Genomic DNA, 26,538 nt, shown 5'->3' on the forward strand with positions numbered 1-26,538 from the left:
TTTCAAGCTGAATATGTATTAATTCTAATGAACAATGCCATATTATGCAGTATTCATTTTTGAAAGTTTATAATAAGTGATGCTCCGGGGGGAGGAGAGGGGGAGAGGGGGTCACAAGGTGAAAGTTCCATCTAGGGCACAAAATATCCTTGCACTGGCTGTGTGAGAGAGGGGGGGGGGGGTAATTGGAGCATTTAGGCCAGCCTGGAAGCCCTTTGGAGACATGACGAACCATGTTCAGAGAGGATGACTCCATCAAGGGCCATCATCCCAACATTCCTTCAATTTGGTGGCAGAATTTTAACCAGGGACCCTCAGCAGCCCCCTCCGGTAGATCATAGCTTCACTGTGAGTTGCCAGTAGCCTGTTTGTGGAGAATTAGGCCCCTTATTTAAGTCTCAGACTGGGTCTCTTTCCCCTCCCTTATGCTGTTTCCAAGAACTTCCTCTTCTGCCCCTTCACAATTAGCCACAAACTTCTGTCACTCAGTTACTCTTTCTCTACTTTGGTTCCTTCCCTGTTCTCTTCTCTCTTCTCTTGTTCTTTTACTATCTTGTAGCATAAACCTGATCCAAAACATACAGACACATGCTTTAAGATGACCATTTCCCCTCTTTAAATATAATACCACAAATAGGGATGAGGGACCCAAAGTTTGAATCCAGAAGCAGCATTTTCCAATGCTTGGGATACTACTATTGTGTCAAAATACATACTGGCTCTTGGCTATTGTTGGTGACAGGGTTCACAGAAACATCAGTGTATTGAAAAGGAAATTGCCAAAGGCAAACATGAGAGAGGCCGAATCCCCCTTTTGAAATAAAACTTTAGTGTAATTGTGTGGCTTAAGACACCTCTTTGTTGTCAGGTCTCTGCTGAGACCTCTGGATTTCCACTGACTCTCTGCATGCTGTGGTGCTCACTGATCCACCCCAATACTTTCCCCTGCACTACCCTGACAGAGGTGGGGCTTCCAGAGATCAAATAGCTTAACTCTCTGCCTTCTGGCTTGTTTCCAGGTTGCCCATTCTCCAAGGAGGGACTTTTGCGTTCTTGACTCCTTCCCTTGCCATGCTCTCCCTCCCTAACTGGAGATGCCCTGCGTGGACGCAGAATGCCAGCCAAGTGAATGCTACTTCACCGGAGTTCATTGAGGTGTGGCAATCGAGGATGCGAGAGGTAATTCCTGTGAGCTCTAGCCAGAAGGGTGGCTATAAAAACCTGAGGGGAATCGTCTGAATGGGCCTTGAGGTGTTAGAAAAGGAAGTCAAACCCCAGGAGAGACCCTTGCTTACTAGTGAATACAAGGCTATGTTCTAACTTTCAACGCTGCAGATATCTGTGGTTTATGGACTTTGCTCATGAACTTGTTCCAAAGGCTGAGGAAATGCTGTCAGAGTATTTTATTTTCTGGGAAAACATATTCCACATCAGGGCCATTTCTGTGGTAACTGGTTACCATCTCAGAGCCATCTACGCTGGGAATCCCTCCCCCAGTGGAGTTCCAATATAACAGTGCTCCTCCCCTGCTGTGGCTTCCTCAAACACCCTCCCTCAATGGAGGGGGTTCTTCAGCATGAAGAGCGTCCATAGAAGAGGATATACAGCCTAGAGCTGAATTTCACTTTCTGTGTAATCTCTACTGTGCTAGCTTGTTCAACCCCCAGCTCGTCCCTCTGTGCAGATCTCCACAGAGGGAGGAGTTCCCCCTAGGAAGGGAGGGAGGAAGGTACTTTAGAGATGGCTGATATCTCTATTCCCTTCTGCAGAGGTCCTTCCCTGTGTTTTGATTTGAGAGATTTGATCTAGACCCTTGTAGCTACTGGCCATGTTAACAGAACATGGAGGAAGCAAATGATCATAAACAAGAAGGCAAAGAATATGTTCTTCTGGCTAAAGCATGGGGACTTGTACTCAGGGCACCCGTGATCTTATCACAGATCTGTCACTTAGTCACTGTTTGACATTGAGCAAGTTGCTTAACTGCTCTGTGCTTCTATTTACCCGCCTGCTGGAGTGCTGTGAAACAGCTTATGTTTGTCAAGAGCTTTGAGATCCTGGCTGAAAGCTGCAGTACAGTGCAGAGCGTTGGTGTTATGGTCACTATTGAACCAAGTAAATACAGTGCAGTCACAGAATAACTATTTTCTTGCCTTTTCATTTAGATCAGTGGTTTTCAACATTTTTTTCATTTGCAGACCCCTAAAAAAATGATAATGGAGTTGCGGACCTCTTTGGAAATCTTAGACATAGACTGCAGACCCCCCGGGGTTCCTGAACCCCAGGTTGGAAACCACTGATTCAGGGGGTTGAGCCTCAAAGTGTTCATCTCTCACTATACCTGGTGGGAGTTGAGGGCACTCAGCACCTCACAGGGTCAAGCCTTATCACAAGAGCCAAGGTACCTAGTAATTCATTCATTATTTAGTGGTATTAACGAATGTAACTAATAACACACACGTAGGGTAAATAACTGTTGTGTATTTAAACAGTGTCTACCAAGCTCGCAAAGGTTGCATGGTGATGAACGTGTCCTGCAGAGGAAAGCAATATTCAGATAAAACAGAAGCCTATCTATCCGCATGTCCACTAGCCAGATCTCCTAATCGAACTGCTGGTGTGCTGTAATTCCCTGGCTGTTTTCTCCTGATGATCTAAACATGTTTGGTGTTGCCCGACTGATTCTGATAATTAAGGAGTTTATTGTACTGGTCTGCCTGGTAATATATTTGCAACCCACACGGAGAAACAGAAGGGATTTCGAGGTCGTCCAGCACTTTGAAAATTTAAATAGAAAACTTTATTTAATGTCTGTGTTCAGCTGAAGATTCCCTTTGCTGCCCTGGCTGGGCCTCAGGAGATCAGAGCACTGGCTTATCATGCAATCACTGGGCCTGACTCTGCAAACCTTGACTCATGCGAGTCTGCGTCTGCAGGCTCAGGGCCCTGATCAGGACCTGACTAGAAATGAATTCGGTGGGTATGCATTCTAGTTCCCCAGAAGGCGGAGCAAAATCCAAGGCTAGAACAGTGGAGTTGGTTAATCAGGACTAAGGTGCTGGAAGAGCTGCATTAGGAACGCTTGTGCAGTATCTGACCCTTGGCCAATGCCAGTAATAGTAATTACTACTTAATTTCCCTTTTTTATGAACACTACCCTGTACTCAAAGTCTTTAATAAAGGATGGGTGGATGCCTGGTTGACTTGGTTCTGTTTAGAGCTCTTGGTTTCTGACAGTCCAGCTCCCCTTGGACAGCTGGCAATGAGGGAGGTAGAATGAGAGGAGGTAAGCCAGGGGGAGAGTTAATGGGCCTGCATTCCTGTTTGAGTGTCACCCTCGTTTAAGATTTGAGATGACTTCCATTGAAATCTGTGGAAAGACTCCCCCTGACTTCAGTGGGAGTTGAATCAGGCCCATAAAGTGCTTTTGAGCCCACCTAACTAAAATGGATTAACTCAGAAAGAAGCCTTTAAATCTCTGCTTTCTTTCCCTCTGTTTTTCAGCTGCAGGGAGCCATCATGGTCGCTTCCTGTTTCCAAATCTTTGTTGGGTTTTCTGGCCTGATTGGATTTCTGATGCGATTCATAGGTCCTTTGACCATTGCCCCAACCATAACCTTGGTTGCGCTGCCTCTCTTCAACTCTGCAGGAGATGAGGCTGGCTCACACTGGGGCATATCAGCCATGTAAGTAACACTTCACGTTGGTGAAACTGGGGGCAGATTAATGGGATAAATAGTCTAAATCTGAAATTGGATCAGGTATTACAAGCTGGTGGATTCTAAATGCACTGTTAGTTAAGTGCTGACAGGGTACTGAGTGTTGCATAAGACACCAATGGTAATACAGACCCAGCCCCAAAGAGATTATGGCCTTTACACTTATGCACACACCCCTGTTACCGAAATGTTGGGTCCGCCTAGCTGAGAGCCAATGATAGCCAGACAGGGATAAGGAAAATATGCTTTATTCTGAAGAAGAAAGGAGAGCCCTGTACCTTGGTACAAAAGACTCTGCTCAATACAAAAATCAAGAATCTTTTATACACACTCACACACAGGCTTCAGTCGTGCTAGTATTTGATTGGTGGTTAACAAACCCTGCACTTCTGCAATCTGCTCAGCAAGAACCAGCTTCAACTGCCTCAAAACTGATAAGGGGAGACAGTTCAAAAGTTCAGGGTACTGTGTCCGTGAGGCTTCTGCTTCTCCCTACTGGCTGCTTGTAAGCTGTTAAGGGGGGCTACCAGTGACTTGCACACCCCAAACAGAAAATGCATTTGATTTTTAAAACTCCACATCAGTAATAAACAAATTGTCATTTTTGTTTGGCATCTTCAATGTACAAATGCTCTGTCACAGTTATGTTATATGTGTGTATATACAGGGCCAGCGCTTCCATTAGGTGACCCTAGGCGGTCGCCTAGGGCGCCAGAATTCGGGGGCAGCATTTTGTGCGCTCCCCACGGGGCACATGGGAGCTTCCGGTTCCGCTCCCGTCCTGCCGCTGAAGAAGGACCTTCTGCCAACGTGCCACAGAATACAGCGGCAGGCAATTGAGCAGCTCAATGACTGCTGCTGTCGCCTGCGGCATTTCGGCAGAGGGTCCTTCTTCGGCGGCGCAATGGGAGTGAAACTGGAAGCTCCTGTGCGCCCCGTGGGGAGCACACAAAATGCCATCCCCCGAATTCTGCCTAGGGCGCCAGAAATCCTGGCGCCGCTCCTGTGTATATATATGTATGTATTACCCACAAAAACTACATTAAAAGAACATTATTAAGATTGCAAAGTCAAGCAGTCAGAAGTTAGGAAATGACAGAATTAAGGTTGTCCGTGCAACCTTAATTCAGCCCCTTTGTTCGTATGCTTTATGAGAGTCTTCAATTACACAATCCGTGTGTGTGTGTGTGTGTGTGTGTGTGTGTGTGTGTGTGTGTGTGTGTGTGTGTGTGTGGAGGAATACCAAAGAAACCCAGCACAGTAGCTTTTATCTTCAAAAAGGAAACTACATAAAAATGAGGAAGCTAGTTAAACAGAAATTAAAAGGAACAGTCATGAATAAAATGCCTGCAAGCTGCATGAAAACTAGTTAAAAACACCATAATAGAGGTTCATGCTAAATGTATACCCAATTTTTCTAAATAAATAGTAAAAGTATTAAGTACCACATGTCTACACAGAGTAAAAGAGGCAGTTAAAGATTAAGAGATATCCCTTAAAATGGGAAGTCAAATGCTAGTGAGGAAAATAGAAAGAAGCATAAACTCTGCCAAGTCAAGTGTAAAAGTATAATTAGTCAGGCAAAAAAGAAGTTGAAGAGCAACTAGCAAAAGACACAAAAACTAAAACCAACATACTTTTAAGTACATCAGAAGCAGTAAGCCTGCCAAGCAGCCAGTGAGGCCACTGGACTATAGAGATGCTAAACCGAACACAAGGAAGACAAGGCTGTTGTGGAGAAGCTAAATTAATTTTCTACATTAGTTTTCACTGCAGAGGATGTGAGGAAAATTCTCATACCTGAGCCATTATTTTTAGGTGACAAATCTGGGGAACTGTCTCAGATTGAAGTGTTAACAGAGGAGGTTTTGGAACACACTGATAAACTAAACAGTAAAAAGTAACCAGGACCAGATGAGTAGTCACCCAAGGGTTCTGAAGGAACTTGAATACAAAACTGCAGAATTACTAACTGTGGTATGTAACCTATGACTTAAATCAGCCTCTGTAACAGATAACTGGAGGATACCTAACCTAATGCTGATTTTTTTAAAAGGGATCCAGAGGCAATCCTGGCAATTACAGATTAAAAGGACGAGGCAAACTAGTTGAACCTATAGTAAAGAATAGAAGAATCCGATACCTAAAGTGAATTAGAAAGGTTTTTTTTCTCCTGCTGATGATAGCTCATCTCAGTTGATTGGACTCTTACAGTTGGCATGACTACTTCCACCTTTTCATGTTCTCTGTATGTATAAATATCTTCTGTCTGTGTGTTCCACTCTATGCATCCAAAGAAGTGAACTGTAGCCCACAAAAGCTTATGCTGAAATAAATTTGTTAGTCTCTAAGGTACCACAAGTACTCCTGTTCTTTTTGCAGCTACAGACTAAGAAGGCTGCTAATCTGAAACCTATAGTATCTGAGTATTTCACAAATTCTCATGGATCTATTTTCACTACACCCCGGTGAGATGAGGGGCTGTTATCCCCATTTTATGCCTGGGGAACTAAGGCCCACCGAGATCAAATTAAAAAGTGTACACTAAGTCTGGGTTCCCAATTTGAGACACCTAGGACTAGATACAGGTCCCAGTGACTTCAGTTGTAGCTGTGATTGCTCAGCATTTCTGCAAAACAAACCTTGGGATCTCAAGTCAGGCATCCAAAAATGACACAGCCACTTAGTGCCCACCTGTGGAGAGTTTGGATTAAGTGACTTGCCCAGCATCATATAACTCTGTGGGAGAGGCAGGGATAGCATCCAGTTCACTAGGACAGCATTCAGTTGCCTTAACCATGAGACTGTCCTTTCTTTTCCTGCAATCTCCTGCCTCTATCACTACACACCTAGCAATCCAGCTGGTCCATCCCATACCATGCCTAGAAAGCACCTTCATGAACTCATGTTTCATTCCATCCACTTCCTCTCCCTTGTGTCCTGCCCTGACACCAAGTGGTGGGACCTGACGCCACCTGAGGAAGGCAAAGAACCCCCTGGGGCTAGCCTGTACTCCACTCTGGTGCCACAGCCCACCAGGGATATTAGTTTGCAGCTCTTCCACAGAGCTGAGTGCACAGACATATACCTGGCATGGTTCACAGGGTCCGCAACACCTGTCCCTTCTGTAGCGAGAGGGAGGCCCTGGCGTAAATCTATGCAGGGTGCATCAGGTGACAGCCCCTCTTCCGACTCCTTCAGAACCTCTGACTGAGGTTCTGGCTGTACTTTCCCTGTACTTCCTGATATGCGCTCCCCCACAAAGTTGCAGAACCTCCTCATCGACCTCTTCCTGGGGCTGGCCAAGATGGCCATCCATCCTGCCAGGAGGAGGAAGGTGGATGGGTGCAATACTCTGCATCTGTGGGGCCTATTTCCATTTCCTTGTTCGATCATGTCTCCAGGCTGAGTTCCTCTGGTTGGTGTCCACTGATTCCTTTGGTGCCTTTGAGGAGCAGTGGGTGCTGTCTAGAATCCTCTGCTTGATGGCTCCTTTCGGTTCTCTGATTTTCAACCAATGACCTCACTCCTGTTCCTGTTTCTCTCTGCCCCTTCCCTCTGCATGGTCCCACTCCCTCACTTGTAGCTTGGGCTTAGCGGCTCCTCCCCCTTAGCTGAGGGGGGGAGGCCTTTAGCTTTGGGCAGATCAAAACCCACCTATCCCAGATCTACACCTTCCAACTTCTGCAACCATTGTAGAAGGGGATCCTACAGACAACAGCCCTGATTCATCCCCAGAACAGGTCCACCCTGTGCACTGAACGAGGCTGGGGTCCTATGGAAAAAAAAGAGCATGTGATCATGTGACTATCATGTGACGCATATGAACTAGGGGGCTGAATTAAGGTTGCAAAGGCAGCCTTACTGCTGACATTTCCTAACTTCTAAATGCTTAAATTTACAATCTTAATGTTTTAATATTCTGCCCTGTCCCCATCAACCTGTCCCTGTCTCTTCCCCGCCCCTGGCTCCTTGTCTCCGTCCCATTCACCTAGCCAGTACCAGGCGCCACTCCTCAGGATTCTCATCCCAGGCCCAGTCTCCTTGTCCTGTCAATCCCAACCTCCCTCCAATTCCTACTTTCTTTTTGGTCTTCTTGACCTTTCGTCCAAGCCAACTAGCTCCTATTCCTTCCTCTGTTTCCCTAACTGGCTCCCAGTCTACCAACCACCCCCTAGTGTCAGTCTCGCTAGACCCCCTTGTCCCAATCTACTCCTTTCCCTCCCCCCAGGCAGAGGTGAAAGTAAGTTAAAGGACTTACCAGTATGCTGGAGTCCTGGGCAAAGGTGGGGCCTCAACCAGAAGAGGGGCCTCAATCAAGATTTAAGGCTCCGGCTGCGGCTGTGAGCCCCGGGGCCTTTAAATCATTTTTGGAGCTACCAGCTGCTGGGGGCTCCCAGAGGTGGCTGGGAGCCCTGGGGTTCAGGATCAATTTAAAGGGCCCGGGGGCTTTGGCCGCTGCTACCACAGCGGAGCTACAGGCCCTTTAAATTACTGACAGAGCCCCGCTGCCAGAGCCCCGAGGTAGTGGCAGCAGGCTTGGGCGGTGTTTTAAAGGGCTGGGGCTCCCTGCAGCAGCAGGAGTCCCGAGCCCTTTGAATAGCTGCCCGAGCCCGGCTGCTGGAGCCCTGGGGTAGTGGTGGCAGGGCTTCCATGGGGATTTAAAGAGCCGGGGCTGCAGCTGCTGCAGGGAGCCCCGGGCCCTTTAAAGTGCCACCTGAGCCCAGGGCTCTGGCAGTGGGGTTCGGGAGGTGAATTAAAGGGCCCTGGGCTCTGGCTGCTGCAGGGAGCCCCGGGCCCTTTAAATCGCCAGCCTGGGGAAGCCGGTCTAGTCTGGCACGGCGTACCGGTTCTTGCCGGTACGTCATACCATACCGTACCGTACCCACTTACTGTCACCTCTGCCTCAAGGTATGGCTCTTGTCCCCTCTGCAATTGCATCATATGGCTTCCTTCTCCACAGTGCCTGGATGCCAGCGGGGAGTGGCGGAGAGGAGTCACTGAGAGTACAGGAGAGACAGGCTCCCTTCTCTCCAGTCAGGTGCCCAGCTTCACCCTGACCCAGAACAGCTGGGAGCATCCTTTTCAGGGCAAGTCTATCTTTGTCCCTGTATGCCTAGGTGAAAGCCTGCTCTGTGGGAATAGTGCATATGCTGTTGGGTCAGCACTAAGAGCTGAGAGAGACTGGTGCATACTCAGTGAGGATATAATCAAATAACTTCCTAATGAACATATGCAAACTGAAATCTTTTCCCCCCAGAGGCTAATAACTTGGTGACATTTGGGTGGATTTTCACAGGATGGCAAAAGGCACATTCCTGACCCAAAGGCCAAATTTCAAGTCCCTGCTCCAAAGCATGGCTCTGCTACAGCTGTTCAAAGAAAAGGTCTTCAGAACTTTTTACTATGGGTAAAACAACTTAGTTTCCCTAGGCTCATTCTTGGAAATGGCTGATCTGTTTTGGCTGAAATTTTTCGAATGTAGGCAGCCTGAGTCAGACGACAAGCATGCAAAACTTCAGCCTGAATGACTGTAGGTTGTTTTCAGTTGCTTATAAAACTTGGCCAGTCTTATAATAGGAGGCATTGGATAACCTTAACAGGCAGTGCTACCAGCCCCACCTAAAATACCATTTTTCAAACAATTCATAAACCTGCCAACAATCTTCATTGGTTCAAGTGCACAAAAGAAGTCCATGAACGAAGGGAAGATATATTGGGTTCTGTAACTTTAGAAATTGGGAAAAAGAAACCAGTGTCTGTGAGACCTTTTCATGCCTAACCAGTTATTCAGTGCTCTGACTGTGTCGTGGCATATTTTTATATGGTAACAGTATAGCAGTTCTTGTATGTGCTTTAAATATCTTCCTTACCTTCAGTGTTTTAGCTACACATTTTATCTCTTAGAAAACCTCTTCATCTCATTACATCCGTGCACTTCATAGTGCTTAGAATAGGGGTTGGCAACCTACGGCACGCATGCCAATGGTGGCATGCGAGCTGATTTTTAATGGCACGCTGAGGTCCTGGCCGCCGACCCCGCTTGACCCGCTGCCGGCCTGGGTGAAGGGAACCCCAGACCGGTAGTGGGCTGAGTGGAGCCAGCAGCTGGAACCCTGGCTGGGAGGAGCCGGCGGACAGAACTCCAGGCCGGCAACGGGCTGAACAGCTCAGCCTGCGGCCGCTCTGGGGTCCCAGCCGCCTGCCCCGCTCAGCCTGCCACTGCTCTGGGATTCCAGCCCCTTGCCAGCCGGGGTCCTGGCTGCCGGGATCCCGGCTGGCAGGGGGCCGGCAGCTGGAACCTAGAAGTGAAAGTAAGGCAGAGCATGCACGCTCGGAGCTGGCCAATGCTGGGGCGCTCCGCTGTGGCTGGAGGCATGGCACGTGGCGTACACCCAGCTGAGGTCCTGCTGGCTGCTGGAACTGTCCGGCAGGCTAGCACTGGCAGCCCCATGCACCGGACTAAGCAGCAGGCAGTCAGGCAAGTGAAAGGGGACGGCAGGAGGCAAGGTGGAGGTGTCCACGACCCAGCCTGTTCTGCTGCCCCTCTCTTGCCACTGTGGCTGGATACCAGGGCACTACAGGCATGTGCCGACCCTGCAGCGTGCACAGCTGTGGCCCCTTGGGGGGAAGGGGAAGGGAGCAGCAGGCCAGGGGGTCTTCTGCCGCCCCCACTATTTGTCTGCAGATGCAGTGCCCGCACACAGCTGGCCCACAGCTCCCTTGGCAGGAACAGCATGGGGCAGGGACCCATCCACCATCCAGGTAACCCGGCTGCAATTGGGACTGTCCCAGGCCAGCCCGAAGCCCCCACCCCTCCAGGACTTCCCCCCTACACACACACCCCAACCCCCTGCCCTGAGCCCCTCATGCCACTCAACCCTGACTCCTGCACCCACCATGCTCCCAGCCCTGACTCCTGCATCATCCACATCCCCACGCCCTGCACTGAGCCCCCTGCACCCCAACCCCCTGCCCTGAGTGCTCTCCCCCACATCCACACATCCCCAGCCCCTGAGCTCCTCCCTCCAAGGGGAGGTTGCAATATGACTGTACCTGTAAGAAATTTAAGTTACTTTCATCCCTGCTGGAACCCCAGACTGGCAGTGGGCTGAGCGGAGCCAGCAGTTGGCTGAGCGGCTCATCCCGCTGCTGATCTGGTGTTCCGGCCACCGGCCCTGCTCAGCCCACTGCCAGCCTGGGGTACCGGCAGCCAGCCCAGGGCTCTGCTCCCGGCCTCGGTCCAGCGCTCTTCAGTCACCTCCTGCTGTAGCCCACACTGGAAAACTCAGCAAGGAAAAGCGAGGGCAAGGATCACACTAAGCTGATCAGATCTGCATTTTAATTTTATTTTAAATGAAGCTTCTTAAATATTTTAAAAACCTTATTTACTTTACATACAACAATAGTTTATGTATATAATATAGATTTATAGAGCGAGACCTTCTAAAAACATAAAAATGTATTACCGGCAGGCGAATCCTTAAATTACAGTGAACTTGGCACACTACTTCTGAAAGGTTGCCTGCCCCTGGCTTAGAATATGATTACATTTATTACAGTGACCCAGCTAAACTAGGCTATGCCAACTGTGTGGAGGTAAACCAAGACAAAAGAGAGAATTCTGAATTTTTAGAACTTTATAAGGGAAAACACAAAGATTATAGCAGAAGCATAAATAATATAGAATATTACTGAGTACTGACTTCTTATATTAATAAACTATAAGTTACCAACACATTAAGCTTTGCAAGCTTGTGCACGCTACTCTTCCTCTGTGCAGTTAATAACAAATGCATTGTTATTATCAAGAACAAAGGAAATTACTCAATATACTGTGTCATTGCGGCAAAGAATCAACTTATCCTCTCCTTGGTTCTAAGTCCAGCTCCACGCCAGCTGTCTTATCCTTTGTGTCTCTTTGGCTTGAAGTGCTCCTTAGATTCAGTGTTCCTGAGGCTGTCCCTCTCTTCTCTGAGTTTTTCCGCAAGAGGGTTTTCTTCACCTAGAGGCCCTCACTTGTCCAGTACGTGCCTTTGACCTGTGTTCCTTCAATAGATATTCAAACTGTCCTTCTCTCTTTTCGTTTAGGTCCTTTGTGGGTGGGCTTCTCGTGTACTGTTTTCAGGATCTTTTTAATCTAACAGCTTCTGATCAATTCCTTGTTCCACCCGTTATATTTCCTTTCAGTTCTTTCCCTTGAGTCACTTTCTCCAGTACGGCTGTAGATTTTATTTCCCACTACTTCCCATTTCTAATAGTGTCGCTCACTTACCCAGTTCAATTGTTTTCTGCTTCTACCGACTTGAGAAACCTCTCCTAGTTTTTCTTCTTCTCATTTCCAAGTCCCCTACTTCTATTCTCCTATCCTCTTATTTTATCATCTCACATTCTACCGAGCTCCAGTTCATCTGCTAACTCAGTAGCTAGATTTTTCTCCTTCTCCAACAGCTTACCTCAACTGCCTCCCCTTCCACCATCATCTGAGCCCTGCCACAGTTTGAGCTACTGTCCCTTTGGCTATTCCCTTCCCAGATCAGCATTTGATGCTGCTGCATCACAGCTGCAGGTCCTAATAGCACCTCAATCATTCAACTACAGCAAATGCTAGTGCTGGGGCCAGGTAATGTTATTGACTCCCTATCTGGAATCATCCCTTCATTTTACATACATTAAATTTGGGTATAAAAAACTGCATGGCTCTTCACAGATTTAACTAACACAATGTAACAGAATGTCTTCATCTGTCTACCAGCATATCCCATCTGCGCAGCATCTGTTTGATAAATATCTTTGTTTGTTCATTCTCATCTAATTGGGAGAGCTTTGGCCTGCAAGGTTGTTTGTCCCATTGGAGAATTAGCTGCATAAATCCAGCAGTGCAGATCACACTGCGGAAAACATCTATAAATGGGCAGACCCCATTCAGTAGTCGCAAATACAGACCTAAAAATGAGAAATCAAACTAAACTCACGTCTACACTATGGGATAATATCGAATTAGCTAAAATCGGTTTTATAAAACTGAAATTATAAATTCGATTTCATGCGGCCACACTAGGCACAGTAATTCGGCGTTGTGCGTCCATGGTCCGAGGCTAACGTCAATTTCTGAAGCGTTGCAGCATTGATAGGGATAGCTCTTCTGTAGCAATATCGTCATAGTTATCCCTGCAGTCTAGCCCGCCCATTGGAATTAACTGGATTGTCGCGGGTTAAAGTATCTGGTAAAATGTTCGTACAAGTCATTCCTTCCTCGCGGGAAACATCAGCTGACAATAACACTTTCGGCACAAAACGTTTTTCCCTGGATGACCACTGGAAACGAACATAGCAAACAACGGCAACCAATAGGAGCCCGTCAGCCTTTTTTTTTTCATGACATGTATAATGTCTCATGATGCCGACAGAGAGAGAGGCGATACTCCAGCGCTACAACAGCAGCATTCACTTGCTTTTGCAATGAAGGCAGAGATGGTTACTCGGTGATTCTGTACCGTCTACTGCCGGAGAAACTGCAATGAGATAACGGTATATCTCCCCCTCTGTACTGTCCGCTGCTATTATGAAGTGCCCCTGGCTAAAATCGGTCGGGGGCGCACGCAAAATAGCAAAATTGGGATTGACTCAACTTGGGACAGAGTCAATCCCTTCCTATGGTTTCTAAAATAGAAGTCAGATCCTGCACAGAATAAGGGGCAAGTGTATTACAGAAAGAACCAGAGTATCAAAGCACAGCTAGCTCGTGGTCAGCTATATCACAGGGGGTCCCACAACCCTGTTGCTTCCATTCACTCCCCCAACCTTCCTGGCTAACCTTGGCAGTGAGTCCCCCCATGTATGTTCATGAAGTCTATAAATGCAATAGAATCAACAGGAGAGATTAGTTAAGTGAGAAAAAAATGAGGGGGAGGCAGATCCTCCAGAGGCTATGAACAGTACCAGGCAGTACAGAATATTTTCTTTACAGCGGAAAAGGGAGGCTGATGGAAGCTCCAGCCCCCAGTTGCTAGATGAAGACGTTACCAGCCATTACTGATACCATCTACTGGGAGTAAATGGGATGTCATACCCAATGTTTAAGCCAGGCACCCCAGGGGGTGCGCCAGCCTCACCTGAAGAGGCCAGCCAGAGCACTCTACGGCTGAGTAGCAGACCGACGGATATAATCAAGTCATTATCATTGTACCATCTTACCACCGGAGTGGGAGAGGAAGCGGAGTTACTAGCTACTTTCCACGTAGGCTGCAGCACGCAGTCTACACAGAAGCTCAGATAACACATAGGGTGACAATTGAAAGAAGTCAAGAATGATTCTTTCTCGCTCTCATATCTCATGGTGAGTGTGGTGGTGGTGCGAACTGAGGAGATGCTATCATGAAGCCAAGTGCTCAAGACACTGTGTTGAAACCCTTAACGACCGATGGAGCTTCAGCCAGAATGCAAATATTTCAGAGACTGCTGTGGACTGTGAGTAGCTGGGTCTCACTACCTTCACATCCACTGAGCGTCCAGATTGAGTCTGCTGGCTTCCCGTTATCGCTTGTCATGCACTGCTGTGTTACCTGAAGATTTTTTTGTCAAAAACGCTTTGCATTTCGTGACTCTGTAAACGGGAAGATATATTGTCACCATACAGCGATCAAGTGCTAGTATTCTGTCGTACGGTCGCCATGCTGGTAGCTCTTTGGATTGAGACCTTGATCAGAGCCCACACGGGCAAACAGGAAGAGGTAATTCAAAAGTCACAGGGCTTCTCCTGTTTACCGTGCCCGCCGCATCTGAGTTCACGATTGGCTGTCCAGAGCGGTCAGTGGTGCGCTTGTGGGAATCCTGCCCGGAGGCCAATAACGTTGAAATCCGTCCACACTAACCGTTCCGATATGGTAATATCGAATTTAGCGCACTTCTCTCGTCGGGGTGGAGTACAGAAATCGATTTAAAGAGCCCTTTATATCGATATAAAGGGCGTTGTAGTGTGGACGGGTACAGCGTTAAATCGATTTAACGCTCTTTAAACGCGTAGTGTAGACCAGGCCTCACTTGCTACCGGGTAGAGCATACGGACACTTGGTTTTCATTCTTGTGTTTCTTTCAAAACAAGAACTTGCACAGGTATTATTGGACCATCTGGATGTGATATCAGAACTGGACCATATCTGCCTGTGGTGGGAAATTGAAAACCTGAGATTTCTCTCTTGACTGATCCTTTTCTCATTTCTATATGAGTTCTCTTTGCCATTTAAAAAAAATTGACATTGAATAAACTTTAAATCATGAAACTAATATGAAAATAGTGGCACCCAAGAATAATTTCCTATACAGCCTGCCTGGACATAACTGATCTCTCTATTCTGCCTCTATTCTATTCAACATCACATTTAAGCTTCTGGCAGATGTGTTATATTCGGTCGTTCATTGTCTGTAATTATGTGTGGCTGGTTTTTGAGGCAAAAAAAATCAGAACTAAAAAAAACCAGCAACAAAACCATATTTAAAATATTACCAAAGGCTTATTTCAATCCCAACTTTGGTATGTGTCTTCCCATGACTCTAAGAGTATGTCCACACTAGGGGTGGATGGTATAATTTACATCTCCAGGCGACATATCCATGCTAAAAATAGAAGTGTAGTCATGGTGGTGCAGCAGTGGGAGGAGCTAGCCATCTCATGTACGATCCCGTCTGAGATCCTAGGTATGCATTCAGGCAGCTAGCCTCTCCCACTGCTCACATCACTGCAGCACTACACGTCTGTTTCTAGTGTGCTTGCTCAAATGGCTCAGTGTCTTCTTGAGCTGGGATTTACACAGTTTGAGCTCCAATGCAGACATGCGCATAGAGCAGGGGTCCCCAACCCGTTGCCCGTGGGGGCATCTAAATGCACCCACATCCTGGCTGGCGATCGAGCATCCGCCAAAATGCCACTGAAATTCGGTGGCATTTCGGCGGCGATGCTTCTGGATAATGCTGCTTGCCGCTGACAAGCGACGTCATCCAGAGGCATCATCACCAAAATGCTGCTGAATTTTGGCATCATTTCGGCAGATGCTCGACCACCGCCACGGTCCTTCGTCTGGCACCCACCAGACGAAAAGATTGGGGACCACTGGCTTAGAGCTTTATTGTCAGAGGTGCTTTGAAATCAATTGGAGCTGAAGATGCTCAGATCTTCTGAAAGTTGGATCCTCCTAGTGTGATAATGCTAATGAGGCAGTTGTTCTTTTGCCCAGATAATCTCTCTCTTTTTCTTGTCTCATTCCAGGGCCATTTTCTTCATAGTTCTGTTCTCTCAGTACCTGAAAAATGTGCCTGTGCCACTGCCATCTTACCAAGGATCCAGGAAGTGCCACTTCTCTAAGGTGTACCTCTTCCAGATCTTTCCCGTGAGTTATCATTTTTGGACTTGGGTGACCAGATGATCCACTTTTACGAGATGTGGACTAAATCATGTTCAGTTTAGACACCCAAATAATCCTATTCCCATTCACTTCCACTGGAGTCGGTGAAATTACTTGGGTCAGTAACTGCTCCCCATTGGGAGTAAGAGCTTGACAGTTTGGCTCCTACTATGTTTTGCATTTGGTTTAGTCTGTTAGAAACTCATTTTTGTGGTAGAAACCCTCCAAAGTACAAGTGTTTTTATCCTGGTCTTGTACGTGCCCAAAGATAGGGCCATCTTTGCAACCATGCATAGGGAAAATAGGTGCTTCCTACTTCTTGACTCAAGATATCTGGTCACCATACTGTGGACGCTGGCCCTTACCAGTAACTGATGACCCTGACTGGTCTGTACCATAAACCAAGGGCACTTCTATTTCTTTCTAAAATAATAGTCAGCAGCAGTTCATTGCCATGACTGTGCTCACAAGACTGATGTTTTTACCAAGTCTGAGTAATGACGTAATGCACTGCAGTGTAGCTAAGGATTCTGGGAGTCTGTTCCAAGGTGATGATGGTAAGCCTGGCTAGTAATTGCTTGTCAGTATTCACAGCTGCTTCCAACAAAACTTTCTGGATAACAGGGAAAATTGGATTCTCCAGTGCAGTGGTTCTCAACCTGGGGTTAATATACTCCTCTGGGTTCGTGGAGGTCTTCCACGGGGTACATCAACTCATCTAGATATTTGCCTAGTTTTACAACAGGCTACATAAAAAGCACTAGCTAAATCAGTACAAACTAGAATTTCATACAGACAATGACTTGTTTATATTGCTCTAAATACTATACACTTGAAATGTAAGTACAATATTTATATTCCAATTGATTTCTTTTATAATTAGATGGTAAAAATGAGAAAGTCAGCAATTTTTCGGTAATAATGTGGCTGGGACACTTTTGTATTTTTATGTCTGATTTTGTAGACGAGTAGTTTTTAAGTGAGGTGACACTTGGGAGTATGCAAGACAAATCAGTTACAGTAGTCTGGAAAGGTTGAGAGCCACTGCTCCAGTGAAGCTTCTAAACCAGACAAAAACCTGCAGGAGGAGGGGAGACTCTGCTATGTCACCTTCATCTTATTGAATGAACAAGCAAATGGGGGAACAAAAAGAGAGTACGCTTTCATAATGCAGTGAGGGCCTTGTCTGTCTGTGCTTCTGGAGGCAGGGTACTTCTATTAAGGAAATGAGGATGGCCATTAATCAGAATGCACTTTATGTGACTGTCTAGGTTCTTCTTGGCCTTGCCATTACTTGGCTGATATGTTTTGCACTCACTGTTACCAATACCTTCCCCTCGGACGCTGCAGTTTATGGCTATCTGGCTCGGACTGACATCAAAGGAGATGTTCTGTCCCAAGCACCCTGGTTCCGGTTCCCGTATCCAGGTATAGTTGTAGTAGCATGTTAAGAATTATTTATTGCTCCTTCTCATTGTTTTTCCCAGTGTTGCTTTGTGTGTATCCTTTTTGCTTTCAAGGATCTTGAATGACAGTGGAAAATGAGGACACTGAGGAACCCAAATGGTAAAGTTCAGCAGGGCTGGCCTAGAAACACAGGCCCACACTTAGAAAAGTCACTAGTGATTTACTCGAATGGATTTTACAGCAAAACTAGCCCCAGTGATCTGACTCGCTCTCTCTCTTTTTTTTTTTTTTTAATTTGCAGGCCAATGGGGAGTTCCAACAATCAGTTTGGCTGGGATATTTGGCATCATAGCTGGAGTGATCTCCTCTATGGTGGAGTCGGTAGGCGATTACTACGCCTGCGCCCGACTGTCTGGTGCCCCACCCCCTCCGAAGCATGCTATCAACCGTGGAATTGGAGTTGAGGGAATTGGCTGTCTTCTGGCTGGGGCGTGGGGAACAGGGAATGGCACCACTTCTTACAGTGAGAATGTTGGAGCGCTGGGAATCACCCGGGTAAGATTTACTGCAGTGCCACCAGCCCACAGCAATGGAGCGCTGGGTTAGGTCACCGGTATGGAAAAGTGCAATAGTTTTCAAAGGGTGGCTATACTTGTGGTTTTAATAAATATATTACACACATTTACAACATGTCTTATTGCCGGGTCTATGAAGTGAGCTCAGTCCATCTCAAGTACAAATGTCCTCATCACAAAAAACACTACCAGATTCATTTCTAATTGGTTCTCAGGGAGATTAAGGCTCAAATGGGTCACGTGACCTGAACTACTATTCCATTCCTAGAAGCAGGAGGTTGCTCCAGTTTGGGAGAGGCATGTTGTTGAGGTGGTACATGAGACGCATATATGGTGATTATCTGCTCTGCACTCCTTCTGGGGATAAAGAGAGGCCTTCATGCTGTGAGGCTGGCAATCTGGGACTTTCCCTGAGAGCCAAATTCAACAAAAATATTGTGGGAAAAATGGAAATAAGCAATATATAGTCTTTAAAAACTGATCATTTTCCATGATGCTTAGAACTAAGCAATGACAGGGATATTAAAGGTGCCACACTTCTTGATAACTACAAATGTCAAGCCATAAGGTTAAGCATTTTTAATCATTTTGAACTGGCACTATTTTCTGAATGGTTTTACTCTCATTCTTATAGAGTGACAAGGTGGGTGAGGTAATAGCTTTTATTGGACTAATCACCTACTTCTGCAGGTGAGAGAGACAAGCTTTCAAGTTTACACAGAGCTTTTCTTCAGGTCAGGGAAAAGTACTCCAAGTGTCACCTTGGAACGACACAGCTATAACTACACTGCATTCTTAAACTCATTTGTGGGTATATATTTCACTTTAGCGGTCAGCTCTGAGTTATTCAGAATATCATGGGATTGATACATCTGACAGCCAATCAGAAAGCTCTGGTTGTGGTGACCACTCTTAAATCATTCATCAACAAATTATGTAATGCTGTCAGGGGAGCTGCATAAGGAAAGTAGAGGCAGAAGTTTATTTCACTGCATTTTATAAACCCCATGAAGAATCATCATTTCCACAGATATCAGCTTCTGGTAGATTTCAGCATAGCTGGTACGTGGGCACATGCATGGAAGGCAGTCTGCTCTGTAACTCAGTGTACACTGTTACTAGATGGTCAATGCAGTGATGTTTCTTATGCATTGGCTAAATGATTCATTAAATGTGTGATTTGTGCATACGTTATATATAAGGGGTATATACATATTTGAAAATGTATAAAATGCACTCAAAATATTATCAAGTAGCCCACTTTACCTCTCTTCATAACCATGATCTAGCTTCAGTGCAGTAATGTCAGCCCTGCTGAGTTAGGGCAGAAATTTCCTTTGGGATCCCGTTTCTTGTAAGGTTAGTCAGGTTCACAAATTTGGGGACCACTTTAATTTTGAGACTGATCCAAATCTTTATGAAGTCAGTAGAAAAGCTCTATTGACTTCTGTGGGAGGGTTACTGAAAACCTGATTCACCATATGTGAGGTTCACTAGTCCCAAAGGACCGGACACTTATCCCCAGGTCAGTATGAGTCTCAGATCTTACCCCATAATCACGCTGATGCCAATTCTTTAGTAACTAAAAACTTAAAGGCTTAATAACAAAAGGAAAAAGAAAGAAGAGAGCAGTAAATGGTTAAAAGATCAATATACATACAAATATGTGTACAGTCCTTAGGTCTATTTCATAGGAGAGATGGTGAGGCTACTGATTTGTGATAGTCTTTCTGGAATCAATGTAAAGGGTTATAATCCAATGAGCAGCCCAGGTGTAGCGTCTGTTAGATTCCTTCCATGCATTTTCCAGGCTATTCCAAATAATAATTGGGAAGATCTCTGTTTTATGACTTTCCCTGTTAAAAGTTTAAGCAGACTACAGATGAAAGGATCTGGCCCAAAGCTTTCCTTTATAGCGCTTCTAAGCAGGCTGACAAAACTCCTCACAGAAATTGTCAATGCAGGGCCTTCCCCTGAGAAAAAATAGACAATGCAGCTCTTTGCTTTGAAACCAGTTTCCTATTTCCTATGCATACGCAGGTAAGCTAGTTGCATTCATTCACATAAGGCAATTAGCCAGTACTTCATTATAGCATTGACAGTTAAGCTGAAGACAATGTAGATAATATTAGTTTCCTGCAGTATTACACATCTTTGATCTTACAGTTACTTGGGGCTGGTCTACACTAGGAGGGAGGGTGTCGATCTAAGATACGCAACTTCAGCTACATGAATAGTGTAGCTGAAGTCGAAGTATCTTAGATCGATTTATCTCAGGTTCTCACGGTGCAGGATCGATGTCCGCGGCTCCCCCATCGACTCCGCTACCGCCGCTCACTCCGGTGGAATTCCAGAGTCAATGGGGAGCGCATTCGAGGATCGATATATCGCGTCTAGACGAGACGTTATATATCGATCCCCGATAAATCGATCGCTACCCGCCAATAGGGTGGGTAGTCTGGACGTACCCTTGGACACAGTCACATATATAATTAAGACATGAAAGGGACTTAACATTGTTAAACATTGCTTACATGGTTATACTTCTAACAAGATATAGGTAAACACAGACAAATACACTTAGCATCTACCCTTGGATTCTTATCAATACGAAGTGAATGAGTTGGAGCTTGCTACCCTAATTAACATTTCTTTGATACCCATACATAAGTGGATTGTCTTGATTACAATTATAAGGCCTCGTGTTAAGTTGTTATTGGTCATAGACAGGTTGGCTTGGCTGGTCTGTCAGTGTCACATCTAGTATAAATAATTATTTGGGCCTTTACTAAGATAGATTTGTTGGCTTTTTTTGTTTTTAAATGGAAAAAATACTGTGGCCTTAAACCCAGGGGATAGAAAAATCAGATTGAAAGATGAACACAAAAATATGGATTGCTTTATTTTGAAACACCATATCACCACCTCCCCAGAATGGATTTACTAATATCTCATGTGCTAAAAGGTGTTTGAAAAGGGACAATAGTAGTTCCTGAAACTGGTTTTGCTGATGCCATTAGCCAAAAAACCCTCTTGTCTGAAACATGAAATTCTTCACATACTAGCACAGGAGGAGAAAAATAGTTCATTTAATTTTAAAATGTCAACAAGGATTATATAATTCCTCTGCCTAAAACATGAACATTTCACATCATAGTGTGGTTCTCTAAAACTTTCCGTGAAGCAACATGGTATTTTTGATTGAAGGTCCAACAAGAGTTTAGGTAGACTTTCTCCCTTTATTTACATAACTATTCACTTCTTCTGAATATCTTTAAAGTTTGTTCCACAGTTTCTGTTTTTCTTTCTTATTCACGTACTTTGCCAGATATGCATGAGAGGAGAAGCTCTTAGTGCTTGATCATAGTGTTTGGTGCATTGCCTGACTAGAAATCTCCCTGGCTTTATCAAGTGAAAAGTGAGAGAAATCTTGCTTCCTCACTTAATATATCTAGGTTATGATGTACATGGACAAACCAAAGTACCTACCCAGTTTTCTTTTACAAATGCTCAATCTGTCATTGAAAGAGAGAGATCAAAACAGACACTCTCACCAGCATCCAAACGTGGTTCTCCAAAGGCTTGATCCTTTTCTGGAAGTCAATGGAAACTTGGTCATTAACTTCAGTGCGAGGAGAGTTGGCCGCCAAGTTTGGAACCAATTTGTAAGCATTTCTCTGTGCTAATGTGAAACTAGACTCAAAAAAATCAAATAAACAGTTCCAACATACGTTCCAGTTGGCTCTAAGAGTTTTTAGAGTGGTGTCATAGCAAAGCCTCTAGCAAAAGTCATTAACACTGTAATTTATTTATTATCTTTTTGTGCATGGCCTCGAACTAACACTAACAATTCACTGTTATTACATGATAAACTGGCTGATGATGGTAGGGTATTTCCAGGATAAAGGATCTCATGCAACAAGGTAAGTCCATGATTGTTCTCAGTCCAGGTTGCGTTAATTATATAGTACAGTAACTCCTCATTTAACATTGTCCCACTTAACGCTGTTTCAATGTTACATCCCTGCTCAATTAGGTAACGTGTTCATTTAAAGTTGTGCAATGCTCCCTTATAACGTCATTTGGCTGCCTGCTTGTAAGATTCTGTGGAAGAGCAGTGACTTTACAAGGGAGCATTGCACATGTCTCGCTTCTCTGCCTCCTCCCCCTCCCTCCCAGCCCTTCCCCCACCGCCAAACAGCTGTTTGGCGGTGCTTAGGACTTTGGGATGGGGGAGGGATGTGGCGTGCTCTGGAGAGGAGGTGGAGTAGGGGTGGGAAGAGGTGGGCCTAGAGTGAAGCGGGGACAGGAAGAGGTGGGCCCGGAGCATTCCCAGCAAAATCCGAGCCTGTTCTCTGAGGAAGCTGCCTGCTGCTACTGCAAAGGTGCTTCCTAGCTTCCTTGCCTGCATGCGGGCTGTGCCTGTGTGGGGTAAGCCAGGGGCACTTCTCGACCACAGTACAGTACTGTACAGTATACAGTATAATGCCTTTTGTCTGCCCCCCAAAAATTTCCTTGGAACCTAACCCCTCACATTTACATTAAATCTTATGGGACAATTGGATTTGTTTAACATTGTTTCACTTAAAGTTGCATTTTTCAGGAACATAACTACAGCGTTAAGTGAGAAGTTACTGTATTCTTTAGAAATCTGCAATTACTGTGTAGTTTGTGTACCAGATTCTGTGAGGTTGCCATGTCAGGAAAAACCTCTCAGGCTGCTGTTTGAGTCCTGGAATTTAACCTGATATTGAATGATCAGACTAATTTGTAAATCTGGGCATGGTCAGATTATGCAATCTTTACAGCCTTCCATCCTCCAGTTCTGTGTACTTCGTACAGTGATTCTGTGCTGTCCCTCTTGACACAGGTAGGAAGTAGAATAGTGATTGTTGCTGGTGGCTGCGTGTTGCTTGTGATAGGCATGTTTGGGAAGATCGGCGCTGTGTTTGCCAGCATACCAACACCCCTGATTGGAGGACTGCTTCTTGTGATGTTTGGAATCATCACTGCTGTGGGAGTTTCCAATTTGCAGGTAACAGCCTCAAAGGATTTAATTTACAAGACCAAATACTCTTGAGAGAGAATTTTAGTCTGCAGTCAGGTTCCCATTCAGTGCAGTTGTTTACTGGGACAAGTACCTCATCACAAAAACCACTGCTGTAATTCACACTAGTTAGCAGTCATGTTGGCAATTTCATCAAAGAGGCCAGTGAATGGACCAGAAGAAGGCTCAACTGTAGTGGCATCACCAGAAACTGAGTCCCCTGGTTAACTTGTCGTAGGACTGCAGCACTGCTAATAGGCGAGTAATATCAAAGTTACGGTGGCATGGTTACACTACCTGGTGATCCCGACTGTCACCCTAGAGGCAGTCTTTCCTGATTGGTTGATTTGAAGCACATTGGTGTAGGCAGGAGGGAAGCCTGGATTGCTGCTATTTTGACCTATTTTTTTTTTTCTGGTTAACTCCATTAGTTCCTCTGGAATCATATATTCTGATGCTAGTAAGGCTTTAGGTACAGCCCCATGACATTCTCATAAGCGAACTAGGGAAATGTGCTCTAGATGAAACTGCGATAAAGTGTGTGCACCACCACTTGAAAGACCATACTCAAACAATAGCTATCAATGATTTGCTGTTGACCTGGGAGGATATATCTAGCTGGGTTCCCACAGCAGCTAATCCTGGGTCCAATACTAGTCAGTATTTTCATTAATGACTTGGACAATGGAATGGAGAGTGTGCTTATAAAACTTGCAGGTGACAGTGGGGTTGCAAGCACTTTGGAGGACAGGATTAGAGTTCAAAACAACCTATACAAATTGGAGAATTGGTCAGAAATCAACAAGATTAAATTAAATAAAGACAAATGCAAAACACTTCACTTAGGAAGGAAAAAAATCAAATGGATAGCTACAAAATGAGGAATACCTGCCTGAGTGGTAGTCCTGCTGAAAACAGTCTGGGGTTACAGTGGATCACAAATTGAATATGAGTCAACAATATGGTGTAGTTGCTAAAAAGTCTAATATCATTCTGCACTGTTATCATAAGCCTTTCTCCCAAATCTAGACCTTAGCGTCCAAAAATCTGGGTGCCTAGCATGAACCCCTCTAAGCTCAATTTACCAGCTTAGATCTGATCTCGCTGCCACCATCCAAAATTTCCAGGGTTTTGGCCCCCTCTGGTCTCCCCAAAACCTTCCCTGGAGGGACCCCAAGACTCAGAAACCCTGAGCCTACAACAAAGGGAAATAACCCACTTCCCTTGCTCCTCCCTCGCCCACCCCAGACTTTCCTCCTCGGGGCTTAACCTGAGAAGTATTGAATGCAATCTCTTTACATCACAATACGTAAGAAGCATGGTCTCCTTTATTCCACAAAGAGACAAACCCCAAATACAACGGAAACAGAGATGATCCTATCTCTCCCCCTCCACAACTCCCTGGTGCTGCAGACTTACCCTCCGTAGATCTAACACATAGAGATTCCCTCCCTTGTTCTTAACCTACCCAGAGAGAAAACTCAAACAAGTTCGTTACAAAGAAAACTTTATATAAAAAGAAAAGAAAGAAAAAGACATAAGAATATAAACTGCTGCATCAAGATGACAATACAGGGGCTATCTGCCTTATAAGAAAATAATGAATAAACAGTCCTGATCAAAAAGATATCAAATTGAAACATTCCAGCAAGTGTACACACATGTAAAACCCCAAACAAACAAATAAGCTCCTATATTGTTTTTCTACCTGTACTTACAAGTTAGGAACAGAAGATTAAAAAGAAAAGAAGCTTCTCATAGCTGAGAGACAGACAAAGACAGAGTCCAAAGACTCCCTCCCTGACTTTGAAAAATCCGGTTTTCTGATTGGTCCTCTGGTCAGGTGTTTGGTTCCCTTTGTTAATCCTTTACAGGTAAAAGAAACATTAACCCTTAGCTATCTGTTTATGACAACTGTAGTAACAGTGTTGTACATAAGACAAGGGAGATAATGGCCCTGCTCTACTCAGCACAGGTGCAGCCTTAGCTAGAGCACTGTGTCCAATTCTGGGTGTCACACTTTAGGAAAGGTGTGGACCAACTGGAAAGAGTCTAGAGAAGAGCAACGAAAATGATACAAGGTTTAGAAAACCTGACCTGTGAGGGAAGACTAAAAAACCCCAAACAAAAAAACTGGACATCTTTAGTCTTGAGGAACAAAGATTGAGGGGGATCCTGATAACAACCTTCAAATCTGTTGAGGGCTGTTATAAAGAGGACAGCGATAAATTGTTCTCCATGTCCACTGAAGGGAGGACAAGAAGTAATGGACTTAATCTGCTCCAAGGAACATTCAGGTTAGATATTAGGAAAAGCTTTCTAACTCTAAGGGTGGTTAAGCACTGCAAGAGGTTACCAAGGGCGGTCATGGAATCCCTATTACTGGAGGTTTTAACAGGCTAGACAAATGCCTGGCAGAGATGGTCTAGGTTTACTTGGGGGCTGGACTTGATGACTTCCCAAGGTCCCTTCCAACCGTACAGTTCTTATTCAGTACTAATAAATGCCAGCTGATGACATGGCTCTGTGTATATTCTGTAGACATTTGTTAATTTCATTTCTACAGCTGTTTCTGCAATAGTGGATGAAATTCTGCCCCTAGTAACTGTCACTGCATATGTGTATGTGGGTACAAGGATTCATAAGCAGGTCCAAGCAGTTTATAGATTTTGATCGTTTTGAGCAGTATGTATTAACACACGTAATCTCTTTGAACAGTATGTGGACATGAACTCCTCAAGAAACCTGTTTATCTTTGGATTCTCTATATATGCGGGTCTGGCAATTCCCAACTGGGTAAACAAAAATTCTCAAGTGCTTGAAACAGGTAAAAATGAGCATCTTCATTTATTGGGACCATCCTCCCAAATATGAAACTAAAGTCAATACTGATACAGAGAAGTCACCTGAAATGCAGCCTACAAATGTTATGGGTTAAACCCATGAAAGTTGCCTAGTGGCTGGCAGTCCTGCCTTCTGGATGTGCTGCTGTAGCACTTTCATTGTAAGGAATCTGTAAGATGTAGCAATCTCTCACTGCTAAATGAATACATGTTAACAAATACAGACTTTGCAATGCAAGGAATCCGTGGCTCCCATTCCTTTTGGAATGTTCTGATGTGAGAAGCAATTAGTAAGAGGAAGAACTGGCTTATTATCATGGCTGAATTCTGACTGGAATCTCTGTCTTTGGAGCATCCTTGTGGCTATCTACCTGTAGTAAAATATTGCCTTTGGAAAAACAAAGGGCCAGAACCTCCTGCTAATTACAAGAGGGTGACTTTAGTCCCTTTCTTATCCGTGAACTGTTAGCCCACACATTGTGTCTGTTGCAGTTAATGTGTCTGCCCCAAGATCTTACAAGTGTCTTTTTATGACTTAGTAAGTCA

General features: G+C 45.1%; 1 protein-coding gene across 1 annotated transcript in view; it reads left to right on the forward strand.

The window, feature by feature from the left end:
- LOC116829622 (solute carrier family 23 member 1-like) overlaps positions 1 to 26,538 on the forward strand; it is a 50,141-nt gene that overhangs the window by 22,148 nt on the left and 1,455 nt on the right. The window contains exons 4-10 of the mRNA XM_075067416.1: positions 1,020 to 1,179; positions 3,505 to 3,686; positions 15,985 to 16,105; positions 17,392 to 17,548; positions 17,829 to 18,082; positions 22,973 to 23,137; positions 25,868 to 25,976. Coding sequence (XP_074923517.1) covers positions 1,020 to 1,179; positions 3,505 to 3,686; positions 15,985 to 16,105; positions 17,392 to 17,548; positions 17,829 to 18,082; positions 22,973 to 23,137; positions 25,868 to 25,976 — 1,148 coding nt within the window. The remainder of the gene's footprint in view (positions 1 to 1,019; positions 1,180 to 3,504; positions 3,687 to 15,984; positions 16,106 to 17,391; positions 17,549 to 17,828; positions 18,083 to 22,972; positions 23,138 to 25,867; positions 25,977 to 26,538) is intronic.

This window comes from Chelonoidis abingdonii, chromosome 1, assembly GCF_003597395.2.
Source record: "Chelonoidis abingdonii isolate Lonesome George chromosome 1, CheloAbing_2.0, whole genome shotgun sequence".
Lineage (NCBI taxonomy): Eukaryota > Metazoa > Chordata > Testudines > Testudinidae > Chelonoidis > Chelonoidis abingdonii.